The sequence below is a fragment of the Lissotriton vulgaris genome, chromosome 7, assembly GCF_964263255.1.
Source record: "Lissotriton vulgaris chromosome 7, aLisVul1.2, whole genome shotgun sequence".
NCBI classification, from domain to species: domain Eukaryota; kingdom Metazoa; phylum Chordata; class Amphibia; order Caudata; family Salamandridae; genus Lissotriton; species Lissotriton vulgaris.
In genome coordinates, this window is record NC_141695.1 from 578,621,101 (window position 1) to 578,634,506 (window position 13,406).

Here is a 13,406-nt window from a genome sequence, read left to right on the forward strand (position 1 = left end):
CTTATGTCCTATCTTGTTCCTATGGGAAGAAATGCTGGTAGCAACTGTAGCCAGCATCCCCCATGTTAGCCTATGGAGCAAGATAGCCTTACAATAGTGATAAACGAAAATGGCTGTAATTCACTAACAGAGCATGTACCATGCACCAGTACATGCTCTACCTTTCACATACACTGCACCCTGTCCAGGGGGGTACCTTTGGGCCTCCCATAGGGGTGACCAATGTGCACAAAAAGGGATGGGTTAGGCCTGGTCAGTGGGGACACTGACCAGGAGGACATGGCAGTTCGCAGACTGCACACAGGCACTGCGGTGTCAGGCCTGAGACACCATTTTGGGGCTACTCATGTGGGTGGCACAATCAGTGCTGCAGGCCCACTAGCATCATCGGCCTTGGCGCACTCAGTGCACTTTACTAGGGACTTCATGGTGATACAAATATGCCAATCATGTAGATCCAATCACAATAACAATATACACAGAGAGCATATGAACTTTAGCACTGATCAGCAGTGGTAAAGTGCGCAGAGTCCTATTTCCAACAGTCACGGGTCAGGAAAAATAAGGGAGGAAGAAGCAAAAAGTTTGGGGATGACCCTGCAAGAAGGGCCAGTTCCAACAAGTTCTGAAAAGGGAACGCAAAATGTATTTCCCTAGGTCTCAAAAAATCCCTGCAATGTCACTTGCAAAAGATGGGCTCTTTTGCCTCTTTGCCCTGCCGCTTCCTATGGCAAACTGAGATGTAATGGGACAAATTGTCATCATCATTTATCGTGACTGCCACGCCAGGTTTTAAAAGGGCATGCTGTTGTTTGACACATAATATGAATTATACTTGGAACAAACCAATGGCTGAAGGAGGCCGACTCATTCCCCTCCCTCTCTTTCTCTATGTATTTTTCAATTGTAGATTGCAAATATCGTATAACTATATCCTAAAGGGAGGACATTTTATGTACAGTGGAAATTAGTTTCACTTCAAACTGGAAATGCTTTTTACGCTACATTACTAGGTAGATCTCACAGGGATTAGGGGTTTTTGCCTATCTTTTTTTCTCCCCCCCCCCCATCATGGTTGGCTATAAAAAGAGCTCTATATGAAAGCTGCAACTATCAGAGGTCCTAAAATACAGGAACTGGAAGACCAGATGATGCTTACCTCTTCCATCTGGCTGTACAATAAGAATATTATGGATTGTGTTTTATTCCAAAAATAGCTTTAAATCCAGACAACTGTGACTATTCCATCCATGATTATTGAGGGAGTTCATTTGAATCATTGTGTACCTAGTTCTAATACAAGAATTTGCTAGAACTCAGCACTGCCAAGGTAGCCCTCATATTTTTTCAACCATTGATCTTGTCAGACGTCTATGATGCTTTATGCAACACATTGATGACATACTATTAAAGAGAACATGGAGGATGATATCCAGTGCTCTCGTAAATGAAGCTCAAATTATAGAATATTGCTTATTTTATCAGTTATTCTGAAATGACCTTAAAATGAGTGTGGACAATCTAAAAGCAGACTGGTTTAACTCTCTCGAAGAAAGTAAATGCAAAATGCCAAGACTTTCAAGTATCTAGAAAGCATTTTCAAGAGGAATATCCTATTTAATAGCTGTAAAAAAGATATGCCTTTCCAAATTACACTACTAATAAAAGTAATCATCAAACTTGTACAATGCAGGACAAGTATTACCCTGGATTGGCCATGCCTGTATCTGGGTCCAGACCTGCTTCTCTTAAGAAATGTCATATAATTAACTGCAATGCTGACCGGAAGAGACCAAATCTAGTGTGTAGTTTTCTGCAATTAGCGGTCACCGAGCCTCACTACAGCTTTCAAAAACTGCTCTTTTTAAAAATCATTTTCACCATTCTACTAATTTAGATATGTTTTTAAAAATGGTTACTGAGCTAGGCGACACTCTGGGCTTTAGTGCTACAGTGGTCAGGGCCTAATGTTGATGGTGGCACGTGCCTCATAAATGGCTACACCCAAAAGCCATTGTGAAGTACACGTTTCAGTGTGGATAGAGGACTGTGCCGCCTTAATAATTTTTTTTAAGTGGAATCATTTCCAGAATTCAACGATAGTTTCCAAACATGGTGTGTTTATTACAAATTTCCACACATGAAAGACAGCAGACACGTATTTCGCCTGTGTGGCCGGACGGCCGTGGGCTTTCTCAAGGCTGTGTAGACTTCATGTACACATAGAACAGAGAATGGTGAAGCAGTGAAAATGTAGCACGGAGAGGTAGTGGTGATTGAGGAAATGAGACCAGAGAAAGGGGAAAGGAAAAAAGAAGAAGCAAGAAAAAAATCAGTGAAGAAATCACAAAAAGCCAAAGAAGGGGAGAAGAGAAAAGAGGAAAAAATGAGGGAAAATATAGAAAGGGAAAAACAAAACCAGGGCAAAACAGCAAAAGCATGAGAAATGCAACTGCAAATTTTTATATTTCCTAACTCACATTGACCCTTCAAATCATAGGAACTTAATGGTCTTACACATTGTAGTCTCAAACTGAGCAGACAGACACATGCTGCCCTGCTACTTGGAAGGATTGCCACAAGCTGCAGTTGATTCATTTTCCATAAGAGACACCAAAGTAATGTAATGTAATGTAAAGGGGAATTTATAGAGCGCAAACTGTCGCTCCGAAAGGAGCATCCTGGCGCTGAGAAGAGCAGCTCAGAGAGTGTCGGGGAATGCGCTAGATGGCGGCTAGCACATACGAATCTGGCAGATTATATAACCAGGTTTTGAGTTTCTTTCTAGAGGCTGCTTCGGTATGCTGCCTTCTAAGGTCATTTGGCATGGCGTTCCAGGCTTTGGGGGCAAGGACACCAAGTTATTTGCCTCCTTTCGTTTTAAGAGGAAATGTGGGAACATTGACAAGTTTGAGTCCCGCTGATCTCAAAGCTCTGGTTGGATTATAGCGACACAGTCTTTTTGACAGATACCTAGGTCCCATATTGTTTAAGGCTCTGAAGACGGTGGTTAGTAAGATCTTAAAGAGAATTCTTTTATGCATCGGGAGCCAGTGTAGAGTTCTAAGGGCTGCAGATGCTGAGGATCTTCTAGGGAGTTTTGGGACCAGCCGTGCTGCCGCATGTTGAACACTTTGCAGCTTCTTTAATGTTTGTTTCTTGATTCGGGAAAGTATAAGTGACACTGCCACGGACTTTCTAGCTTCGATAGGGAGGAAATCAAAGAACTTCAGAGATTTTATTATATTGAAACAGCTGCCTGCTAAGTTTCTCACATGGTGATCAAAGGAGAGAGAGGAATCAAAAAGTATACCAAGGTTTCTTGCTGACCCAACCACGTCAGGGGGTGGAGTAGTACCTTCGGGCCACCATTTGGCGGGGCAGAAGCTGTTATTTTTCCCCCTAGGCAGAATTTCTGTTTTATTTTAATTGCATTTAAGGTGGTTGTTTTTCATCCACTGGAAGACTTCCGTTAAGCAATTTTGAAAGTTTTGTACAGTTCTAGTGGTAGTTTTATCCAAGGATAGAATAAGTTGAGTATCGTCGGCATATGAGGTGACACATATGCCGAACGATTCAATGAGGGTGATGAGGGGAGCCATATAAATATTAAAGAGTAGAGGGCTCAATATCGATCCCTGTGGGACCCCTGCATTTATTTGTTTTTCCTTTGAGAGGAAAGGGCCTAGAGATATCGTCTGGGTTCTATCTGTGAGGAAAGTGACAATCCAGTCCAGAACGTTATCCGTTACACCATCTGTTGATGAGGATGTCGTGAGATATGATATCGAACTCCGCCGATAAATCAAGTAATAGCAAGACCGCGTTTTTTCCTTCATCTTGAATGGATTTTCTGGTATCAGTTACATCCATGAGGGCGGTTTCTGTAGAATGTTTCCTGCGGAAACCTGATTGTTGTTGGTGCAGAAGGTTATGTATTTCAATAAAGTTCGAAAGTTCTTGGTGGACCATAGCTTCCGTTATGAGAATGAGTTATGAGAATATTCTCTCCCTCCATATGAAAAAAGTATAGTCTTGTCGTGATTGACGACAGAAGAAAGTAGCCTGCTTCCAGGCATGCGCTCAGAATCGGAATACGACCCATCTTGACAGTGCTTTGAATGTCATCTTCCCCACACGTTGATCCTTACATTGTGTGCATTTATTTAATAGACTGCTCACCTCACAGTTGGGCTTCCGGCTGGGATCCATGTGAGTATCCCTTTCTTATCCTTTGCACGGTGCCACACCCTCCTCACGAGCCGGTCCATTACCCTTCAGGTGTCCCTACGATCATAGGTCCTGGAGAGACCCTACACTGCACACAGGGTCGAAACGCCGTCGACAAGTTGCATAAACGAACCATTGTTCACCATTACGGATCACTGTATCATGCGCTGTATACTGTACATATATATGTAAATGGTCGTTTATATGAAGCATTGGAAACCTTATATACAGTAGAACAGAAAAGAGAATATTTTACTCCTGAACATTAAAATGAACTCCTTGTTGCTGACACTGCAACACATTTGGGACTTTTTCGGCATCAAAGTGACAGTTTCCTCCCTAAAGATAATGCTGTCTAGTTTCTTCCATTGGATAAATAAATGTGTACTTGACTGAATTGCTTCTTAAGATTTCATATTAAATTCAAGTTAAGTGATTAAAAGAAAATATATTGACTTAACTTCACTCACAATATTTTTGTAGAGGGATGTGTCTTGGGGTTAAAGGCCAAACAATAATGCTACAGGTCTAGAAGACACCATCTTCCTTTTGTTGATGGATCTCCTAAGCTTTCCCCGAGAGTGTCTGATGCTTTTATAATCCCAAATAAAGCTATGTATCTTACCCTTATTATTGAAATGAAGTGGAATTGTACTAAGCAGGACAATGAATATCGGCAAAATAATCATTTTTATCAGATTGGCCGAACCATATATGGTACGAGGGAGGTTATACCGTATTCAGGGAGATCCATACACATTTTTCTAACCCGTGGAAGATTTCTGGAACACATTTGTCTAAATCCCGCAACACCAACACTCCCAGATAGCTTATATCTTAGCATAATTGTGCTGAAACATACTGTCTAATCGAGATCATATTCTCAGACTTCTGCATGTTAACCTATAGCCCGATAGATATCCAAAATGTGACAACCTGCCACAATTATTTAGGGGCTTGGAGTTGACCATTAAGACTGTATAAACTGTAAAGCTCTCTGATACCCGCAGGGGTCATGTTCGCGCTATTGAAAACTTTCACAAAAAATAAATAAAATAAAGACTACAATCCCCAGATGTAGCAGCTGTATTAACAGAAATGATATCTGGATCTTGAGAGTTTGCATCCTTGTATGTGAAGTCATCTTAATTCCCTGATGGTCACTCCTTCTGTGGCACCAACCAACCTCCAGCTATAGGTGGTTTTAAAACCATGGCCAGAACTAATTTCTCCAGACTCGTCTTGCTCCCACTGCTTGCATCTCTTCAGAAGCGCGAGACAACTCTCCTCTGCCAAGCCGCCAGCCCAACAACATAACAAAAGATGTCAGGCTGCTCCTGCCTCTCAATGGAAGACATCTGCTGCTGTGTCCCAGAACTCTGGGTGGGTGACACCTATCCGGACTCTAGTGTATGTGCCTACGAAAGGGATTGTTAGTTGCTCAATTAGCACATCGCCCTCCACACCATCAGCTCACCTGGTCCAACAATAACTGTTAACTGGCCAAAAGCAAAAAAGCTACTGATGTATAAAGATAGTTCGATTCTTAATTTTAAATTAATCTGTATTTCCATTTTATTTCCTCATTCTTAAAATTCACATTCAAATCTGGACAGCAGCAGCATTGCATGAGCTCCTGACCAGCATTCGCAGCCAACCACCATTTTACCCACCAGTCTTTTGGCTACTGTTATCAATTAAATTAATCTTTCACCCACCTGCTGCTTTAGGTTTTGTATTAATCTCTAACTGGAGTAATTTGAAAAAGCTACTTTAGAAAGCTATCTGTTTTAGAAACTGTTTTGTACAAGAATATTTATCTCGGAAAAAGTGTCTTCATATCTGTTTACAAACACAATCTGAGGATCTGAATTTTAGAATTTGGACTACAGCTTAAATGGAACTGTCTGTTAGTTTTTTTGTTGTACATACAGAAAAAGTTAACTGAGAATAAACTCAGGCCTGTTTCTGCATGTTTGGTCCCCTACACATCTGAGGTTTAGGGCTCTTGCCTTTAAAAGGGATGTGATGTGAGGAAATAGATGGGTCCTAGTTTGTATGTACCCTTAAGTGCTGGCACAATTATGCTATAAGATTGTGTAACGTTTTGAGTGGTGTGCAAATGCAGGTAATCATTCTACCAGGAAATTAGTTTTGGAACCATAACCGCACCGGAAAATCTTTGTCCCAGGTTACATTTTTTTTAAGCCATGTGTGACTGTAGATACACATGCTGTGCATACTCCTGCCTTCTAGTGTTGGGCCCATATGTATAAGTTGTTTTTCTTCGAAGAATTCTTCATGAGTTACAAGGCAGTGTGACTCCACCTCTTGCTTGTAATGCACATGGTCATTGGTTCCATTGTTAGATTCTTGGTTCAGCAGACCTCCCTCACCCTGGACCAGAAATCTCTGGTACACCACTCTCATCGAGCTTTAGGGGGTTTGCCACAAAAAGCACCCAACAGGCCGTACGTTCTCACACAGAACCATAGAGAAATCTGGCATCCCGACCTCAAAAGTCTCAACTTTGCGGTCCTGTTTCGGAAGTATTATCTCAACCTACCTCCCGAATGTATAAATATACTAAAGGAGGCACGCAGGCTTACTACTCGTTCTTGTTATGCTGCCAAATGGAAAGGTTTTGTCTGCTACTGGCTCTCAAACCACATAGACCGTTTAGCAGCTAGCATCCAAAACATTGTTTGTTACCCACCTAATCCTCACACCACTGTGTAATCTCAACATCATCCTTATGAGAATGTTGTCCTTCGGTTGAGCCCTTCCATGCATGCCCCCTTCAATTCCTCTCTTGGAAAGCGGCTTTTCTTGTGGCCGTCACCTCGCTAACATGGGTTAGTGAGCTCCTAGCTCTAACTTCGGAAGACCCTTCTTTCAGATTCATAGAGATAGAATTGTCCTTCGCACTAACCCTAAATTATTTCCTAAAGTGATTCCTCCTTTCCACCTTAACCAATCTATAGAAGTACCACATTTCATTTCTCATGCTGACTCCGTTGCAGAAAGGGCTCTTCACACCTTAGTAAATTAAAGCTCATTTAACATCTATGTGGAAAGAACAAAACCCTTTTGAAAGACTCCACAACTATTTGTTGCTTTTTCTAAACCGCATAAAGGGAAAGCTTTATCATAGTCGGGTACAGCCAGTTGGATAGCTAAATGTAACCAGAAATGCTACTCCAAAACTAAGAGTGTTACCTGCTCCTCTGAGAACTCACTCTACTAGGAAAAAGGGGCCTCTATGGCTTACCTGGACAACAACCAGTAGCTCACATTTGAAAAGCGGCCACTGGATTCTCACCGAACACTTGTACTAAGCACTATTGGACTAGCACGCCAACAAACCAACATTGTCAAACTCTACTCTGCACACTTTTTCAGTCTTCTGTAACACCCACAGGCTAGGCACTGCTCATGAGAGGACTGCTTTACAATATATGCACAGCATTTGTATCTACAACAAAACATGCCTCAATCAGAAAATTTTACTTACCCTGTAAATATCTGTTCGTGGCATGTAGTGCTGTAGATTTGCATATGCCCACCCTCCTCCTTAGAAGCCTCTGGCTGTTGAAGTAATCATTCTTTCTTACTTCTCTTGCATGGTCATCTCCCTCTCGTGTAGCCCTTTGATCCAGCTCCATTCTCGTCCACTGTGTGAGAAAGCAATCTACCAATTGAACTGATGGCCATGCGTATTACAAGCAATAGATGGAGTCACACTACTTCATGACTTTAGAATAATTTTTAGAAGAAAAACTTGCACACATCAGGGTGCAACACTAGATGGCAGTAGTATGTACTGCATCAGAATCTACAGCACTAAATGCCATGAACAGATGTTTTCAGAGTAAATAACATTTTTGTTTCTAGTGATCTGTAGACAACCATATATTAATTTCTTTTTTTCACTCGGTCTAGGTGTGTTCTGGGAAACACTACCATCCTTGCTGAGTTTGCTGGTGAAGAAGAAGTCAATCGTTTCTTAGCACAAGGTCAGCCACTACCGCCCACTTCCAACTGGCAGCCGAACACTGGAAACAACCAAGCTCGCATGGGTCCTGCCACCGGCTCACACTCCATGGTGCGCAATGATACAGGCCACTGGAACACCCCCTGCCTGGGCGGTAAAGGAAGTAATGACCTCCTATGGGGAGGGGTCCCCCAGTACTCTAGCAGCCTTTGGGGTCCCCCCAGTAGTGAAGATGGCAGGGTGATGAGAAGCCCAACACCTATGAACACCCTTCTTCCAGGTGATCTCCTCAGCGGTGAATCGATGTGAGAAGCCGGGAGGAGGTAGCATGGAGAATTGCAATCATCAGCACTAACGAAAAACATTTTTAAGAAAAAAAAGCAAAATTAAACTAACCCTTTCCAGTGTCCGGATTCATGAAGACTCCAGCTTTAACAGACCACTTTGGTAGCCCTTTTCCATAGCACTTCTATCCAGTATCAAAGCTTGAAAGTTCTACCATAGCCCTTGTGAACTGTTATATGACACAGTATGGGCTGCTCAGTTTTTGGTCAGTGTCACTTGCAAAGCTGGTGGTCCTATTTGTTCTTTTTGTTTTTTCATTGTCTTATTTCTTCTTTTTTTTATGTCCGCGCAGTGTCTTTGAAGCAAATGAAAAAGTATAAACGCTGCTTAGTCTGCTAGTAAGAAAAAAGGGCACTTTTTAGATACGTTCTGGAAAGGGTTATTTTATCACACTTATCACATCGTGGAGGGGTTGGGGGGCATTTATGCCTATCTAAAATGAGCCTGGAGCGATTATGCACATTTCCAGAGGTAGATCCAGTAATCAGAAGGGGGTTGAGCTGGATATGTGTGTGCATCCACACACACGTGTCTCTGTGTACGCCCACGCACACAAGTGGCTCTCACCGATACAGTACTAAAAAGTAAGCATGGACTTGTAGTTGGGAGTATGGACTAATACACATTCGGTATTCACTCCCTTCGGATCTGCCTATGCACATTGTTACCCTTTTTTCATCTTTTTTTTCCTCTTGACAGCTTTCGTCTTTAAACTCCCCATCTCCCTCAAAAAAAAAAAAAAAAATATTAAAAAAAGTAACATATCAGACAATGCAGATACTTGAATCCCGCCGGCCCACGTTAAGGGAATGTGAACAGTTTCGAAGTCTGACGAAGTACACTTCCAAGCTGGCATCCAATGTTCATGAACACATATATGTGCAACGTCAAAGACTAATAGGTTCTAGGAAAAAACATGCTATATATGCTATATTTTTGGTTTTCTTTTAAAAGTTCATTCAGTATGTTGCTGTGTGTGAGCAGGAGTGCGTGCACGTGTCTGCCATTCAGTGGAGTGTGATGTCATTTTATATTATTTTCTCCTTACTCAGTATATGCTTTTTTTATTTGCTCATTGGTCAAAAGAGAAAAGAAACGTTTCAATGTTGTTAACTTCTAACTTTGCACTGATCGTTGACAGTCCTTCCTGGAGATTATCCTAAACATTTGTAGAAGAAAGTGTGTTGTGGGGCTGATAACAGTTCATGTGTAAATGTTTACTCAAGGACTACTTCTTATTGTGTTGATAAAAATGAGAAGACTTTACCGCGTGTATCTCTGGAGAATAACACGCATATCTACCTTCTAGCGGCTTTTATTGAAGACTAATGCAAGAAAAGATTTACTTGAGTGTACTGCATTCTTTTTCCCATGGGATTTACTTTTTTTCCGTTTACTTTTGGTAAAGATGAAAAGCGAAGAAAAAATGAAGATACTGCTATTATCTTACTGCGGCCATAGAAACCCTCTGCACAGGCTGGAGGGTATTCCCTGCAAGCAGGACCGTGTACAGCACGTTGGACATTGCCGGTTTTGAACTGTTGCAGGAGTCTGCAATTTTGGCTCTCACCTGTTTACAAATTTATTTCCCCGACCCCAAAAAAGACTTCCACACTTTAAAGAAACCTATTTTCCAATCGAAGATATGCTACTTCTGAGCTCGGGGATATGAAAAGTTGTTTTGCTCTTTACACCAACGAAATGTTAAATTCTTTAGCAACCGTGTCTTTTTTTTAATGAATGGATGTTCGTTATTTTAACTTTTTTTCCTCTTCGTCCACTGGTGAAAAAAAGGATAACCAGTTTGTGATCATTACCTTGCACATGGTGGAAAAAGTCTCAGGAAAAAGACAATGTTTCCAGAGGAGCAAACTCCACAAAACCATTTCATTTTATTTTTAAGAAAATGAGGAAAAATGGAGACAAAAAAAATAAGAAAAATAACTCCTAGCACTGAAAATACTGAAAAAAAAGTGGAAAGAAGAAAAACGTATTCTGTAGCAGTTACATTTTCACCAAATAATGAACTCATAATAAATACAGTTTGAAGAGTGCTTTATATATACAAATGCTTTATGTTATAAACAAGGGTCATTGTGTTTGTGATTGTTCTGAACTGAAGACAAGACAATGGAACCACATACTTCTAAAGTATGTTTTTTAAAAAAAATGAAAAAAAGCTATGAACTATTGTGTTCCTTGCCTGCTTTGATCAGGAGAACTTGTGCATTAAAATGTTTTTGTGACTGAGGTTGGGGTGAATTAGAAGGAGATTACCTCTATTGTTTTATCTAAAGAACTGAATGAAAAAGAAATTCCTGTGAAGTGGCTGATCGAAAAAAGCTGGTTTTAAGGATCAGGAGCTATGCACAAGAGTTTAAGATGATTGTTTCCCTCCAAATTTAGCAGGTCGTTTTAGCTAAAATACAAACAAAGAATTATTATTTTCTTCTAAGTAGTGACATCTCATTGCCATTGCACATGTTCTAAACCTGAAAATTGAATATATGTGCACATTAATATATGTGTGTGTGTGCCTATAAATATATATTTATAGCTATATTTATATAGACACACAAGCATTCATATATTTACAAGAGTTTCCATACCGAAGATTAGTATTGCGTTTTATAGAGACATACTCAACATTTTCGGGAGATGAAGGGTTAAAGTTCTCAGTGTATCATTTTTTTGCCTTGTTCATTTTGAATTGAAAATGTCTAACTCTAAGGTTTAAAAGAAAAAAGAAAATGAAAAAAATATTTGTGGCTTTTAATGTTATTCCTCCTCATAGAATATGTGATTGTTGAAGACATGCACCTGAAGTTGCTTTCAAAAAGTACAAGAGCTTCTTTGAAACTTAATAAATTGCAGTTTTACTTGGCTGCTAAAGTGGTCATGAGTTTTTCTTGGGTGGCAATAGTCAGTAGGCAAAGTCTTTGTCAATTAATAATTACCTAGGTTCTGCTCATGTTTCGTCTTGTTTTCTTTAGTATGGCTTTCCCCCAATTTCCAATGTGTTTTGTAATTGGTTCCTGCTATATGTAGGCCAGAAAGAATGCTCTTCTGAAACATTAGAGTGGAGCTCCACTATTAGAAATGTGGGTCTCTAGTTGGCAGGTTGTAACCCTATGCAAGTAGGGACCCTTCTTCCTAGTCAGGATAAGGGGAATACACTTCGAAAAATAAAACCGCCCCCCTCCCCCGAGGTACCTTTGCCTCTGAGATAATACGGACTGCTTGTGCTGAGTGTAAAGATTTTGCACATAACCAACAGTAATACAGGGAACACATTACAAAAGGACACACACCAGTTTTTGAAAAAATACAATATTTTATCTGTTCAAAACAATAATAATCCACAAGACAGTTCTTAGAAATATCAATAAGCAAAAGTAGACCTAAAATACAGTTTCTTGAGGTAGACCGCTGTGTCTGGGTTTATCACGGGGTCATGAACAACAAATACAAACAGTTCTGGCTGATCGCAGGCTAGCTACAATATCGGGAAGACCCTCAAAACAATACCTTTAGAAATGCAGGGTGTCTGCGACCTCTGGTTGACCTTAGAAGAGCCGTTGTCTGTTCCAGAGGTCAGGCCGAGGTTGTCTGGCCCTTGAAGTCACACGCATTGCAGGTCGAACTCCTCGCGGTTGAAGTTGGGAGCGATGGCGAGCATCTGGGCTGGGGTGTGAATTGCAGCGGTGCGGCGTGCAGCGCCCTCACGTTGCGGTGCAGGCAGCAGCTTGGTGACTGCATCCAGCGGCGTCGGTGAGACCAGGGCTGAGGTGTGAAGTGGGGTGGTACTTGTTGTGGTGCTAGCATATCGCGGTGAAAACAGCGGCATCGTTGCTGAAGAGCTGTCGTCGGATGATGATCCGGAGTTGATGGCGTTGGTAGGCCATGGCTGCAGTGCGTGATGAGGGCGATGCGTTGTGTATATTACGAGCGGTGCCCTCGAACCACGATACAGGCAGCTGCATCGGGGATAGCAGAACGGCAGTGTGAAGCGAGGCGGTGCAGTGTCCACTGGTCACAGTGCAAGCAGTGGCTCGCAGGCAGCAGCGAACGCTGTCATCGGTGAGACGGTTGCAAAGGGTAGCGGTGCCTTCAGGACACCGATCCGGCAGTGGCATCGGTGACTGCATCTAGTTGCTTTGTCTTCTGTCACATTATAAAACACAGTTCCCAGTGCTATTAGCAGATGAACTTGAAGACTTTGCTTTTCCTGAGACTTCTTCAACAGAGGGCAAGCTCTACCTCAAGCCCTTGGAGAAGCTCAAACAAAGAAGTTGTAGAACGTTCAGTCCAGTCCTTTCTCTGCCCAAGACATAAGTAGCAACTGCAGGCCAACATAGCAAAGCACACAGCAACGTGGTAGTTCCTCCTCACAGCTTCTCCAGCTCTTTTTATTGGCATGTTCCTTGATCCAAAAGAGTTCTAAAGATCTGGGGTCTAATATTTATGGCACGTTTCCCTTTGTTCTCTTGGGGCAGAGAGCCTGTATGCTTGGCAACCAGTTCTGTCCTCTCTGGGCCAGCTTCCTGGCAGGAGGTGGAGACAGCATTGTGTAAGGCAGACCAGGCCTTTGCCAGGAAATATCCCCACACAACTCTAATTGCAGCCCAGGTCAATTCAGCCCAGCTCTGACTAATCCAGGAAAGCCAAGTGGCTGTCTACAGTGAATTCCACACCCCAAGCCCCTGCCACTCCAAAGACAGACAGTCAAACCACAACCCAGCAAAGGCACACAGGATCGGTAAGCAAGAAAATGCCTACTTTCTAAAAGTATAAACCTACTAACAAAAAAGGGGTTTTGCCCTTAATCAGTAAGGTT

General features: G+C 41.8%; 1 protein-coding gene across 5 annotated transcripts in view; it reads left to right on the forward strand.

Moving 5' to 3' along the window:
* The window catches only part of TNRC6C (trinucleotide repeat containing adaptor 6C), a 948,409-nt gene extending 939,081 nt beyond the window's left edge, over nucleotides 1–9,328 (forward strand). For 4 of the 5 annotated variants that reach the window (XM_086930667.1, XM_086930666.1, XM_086930668.1 and 1 more), the window contains one exon: nucleotides 8,173–9,325. In XM_086930667.1, coding sequence (XP_086786793.1) covers nucleotides 8,173–8,533 — 361 coding nt within the window. In that variant the 3' untranslated portion in view covers nucleotides 8,534–9,325. Of the gene's footprint in view, nucleotides 1–8,172 lie in introns of all 5 variants that reach the window. The other variant, XM_086930670.1, reaches the window with a different exon arrangement.
* Nucleotides 9,329–13,406: the final 4,078 nt, after the last annotated feature.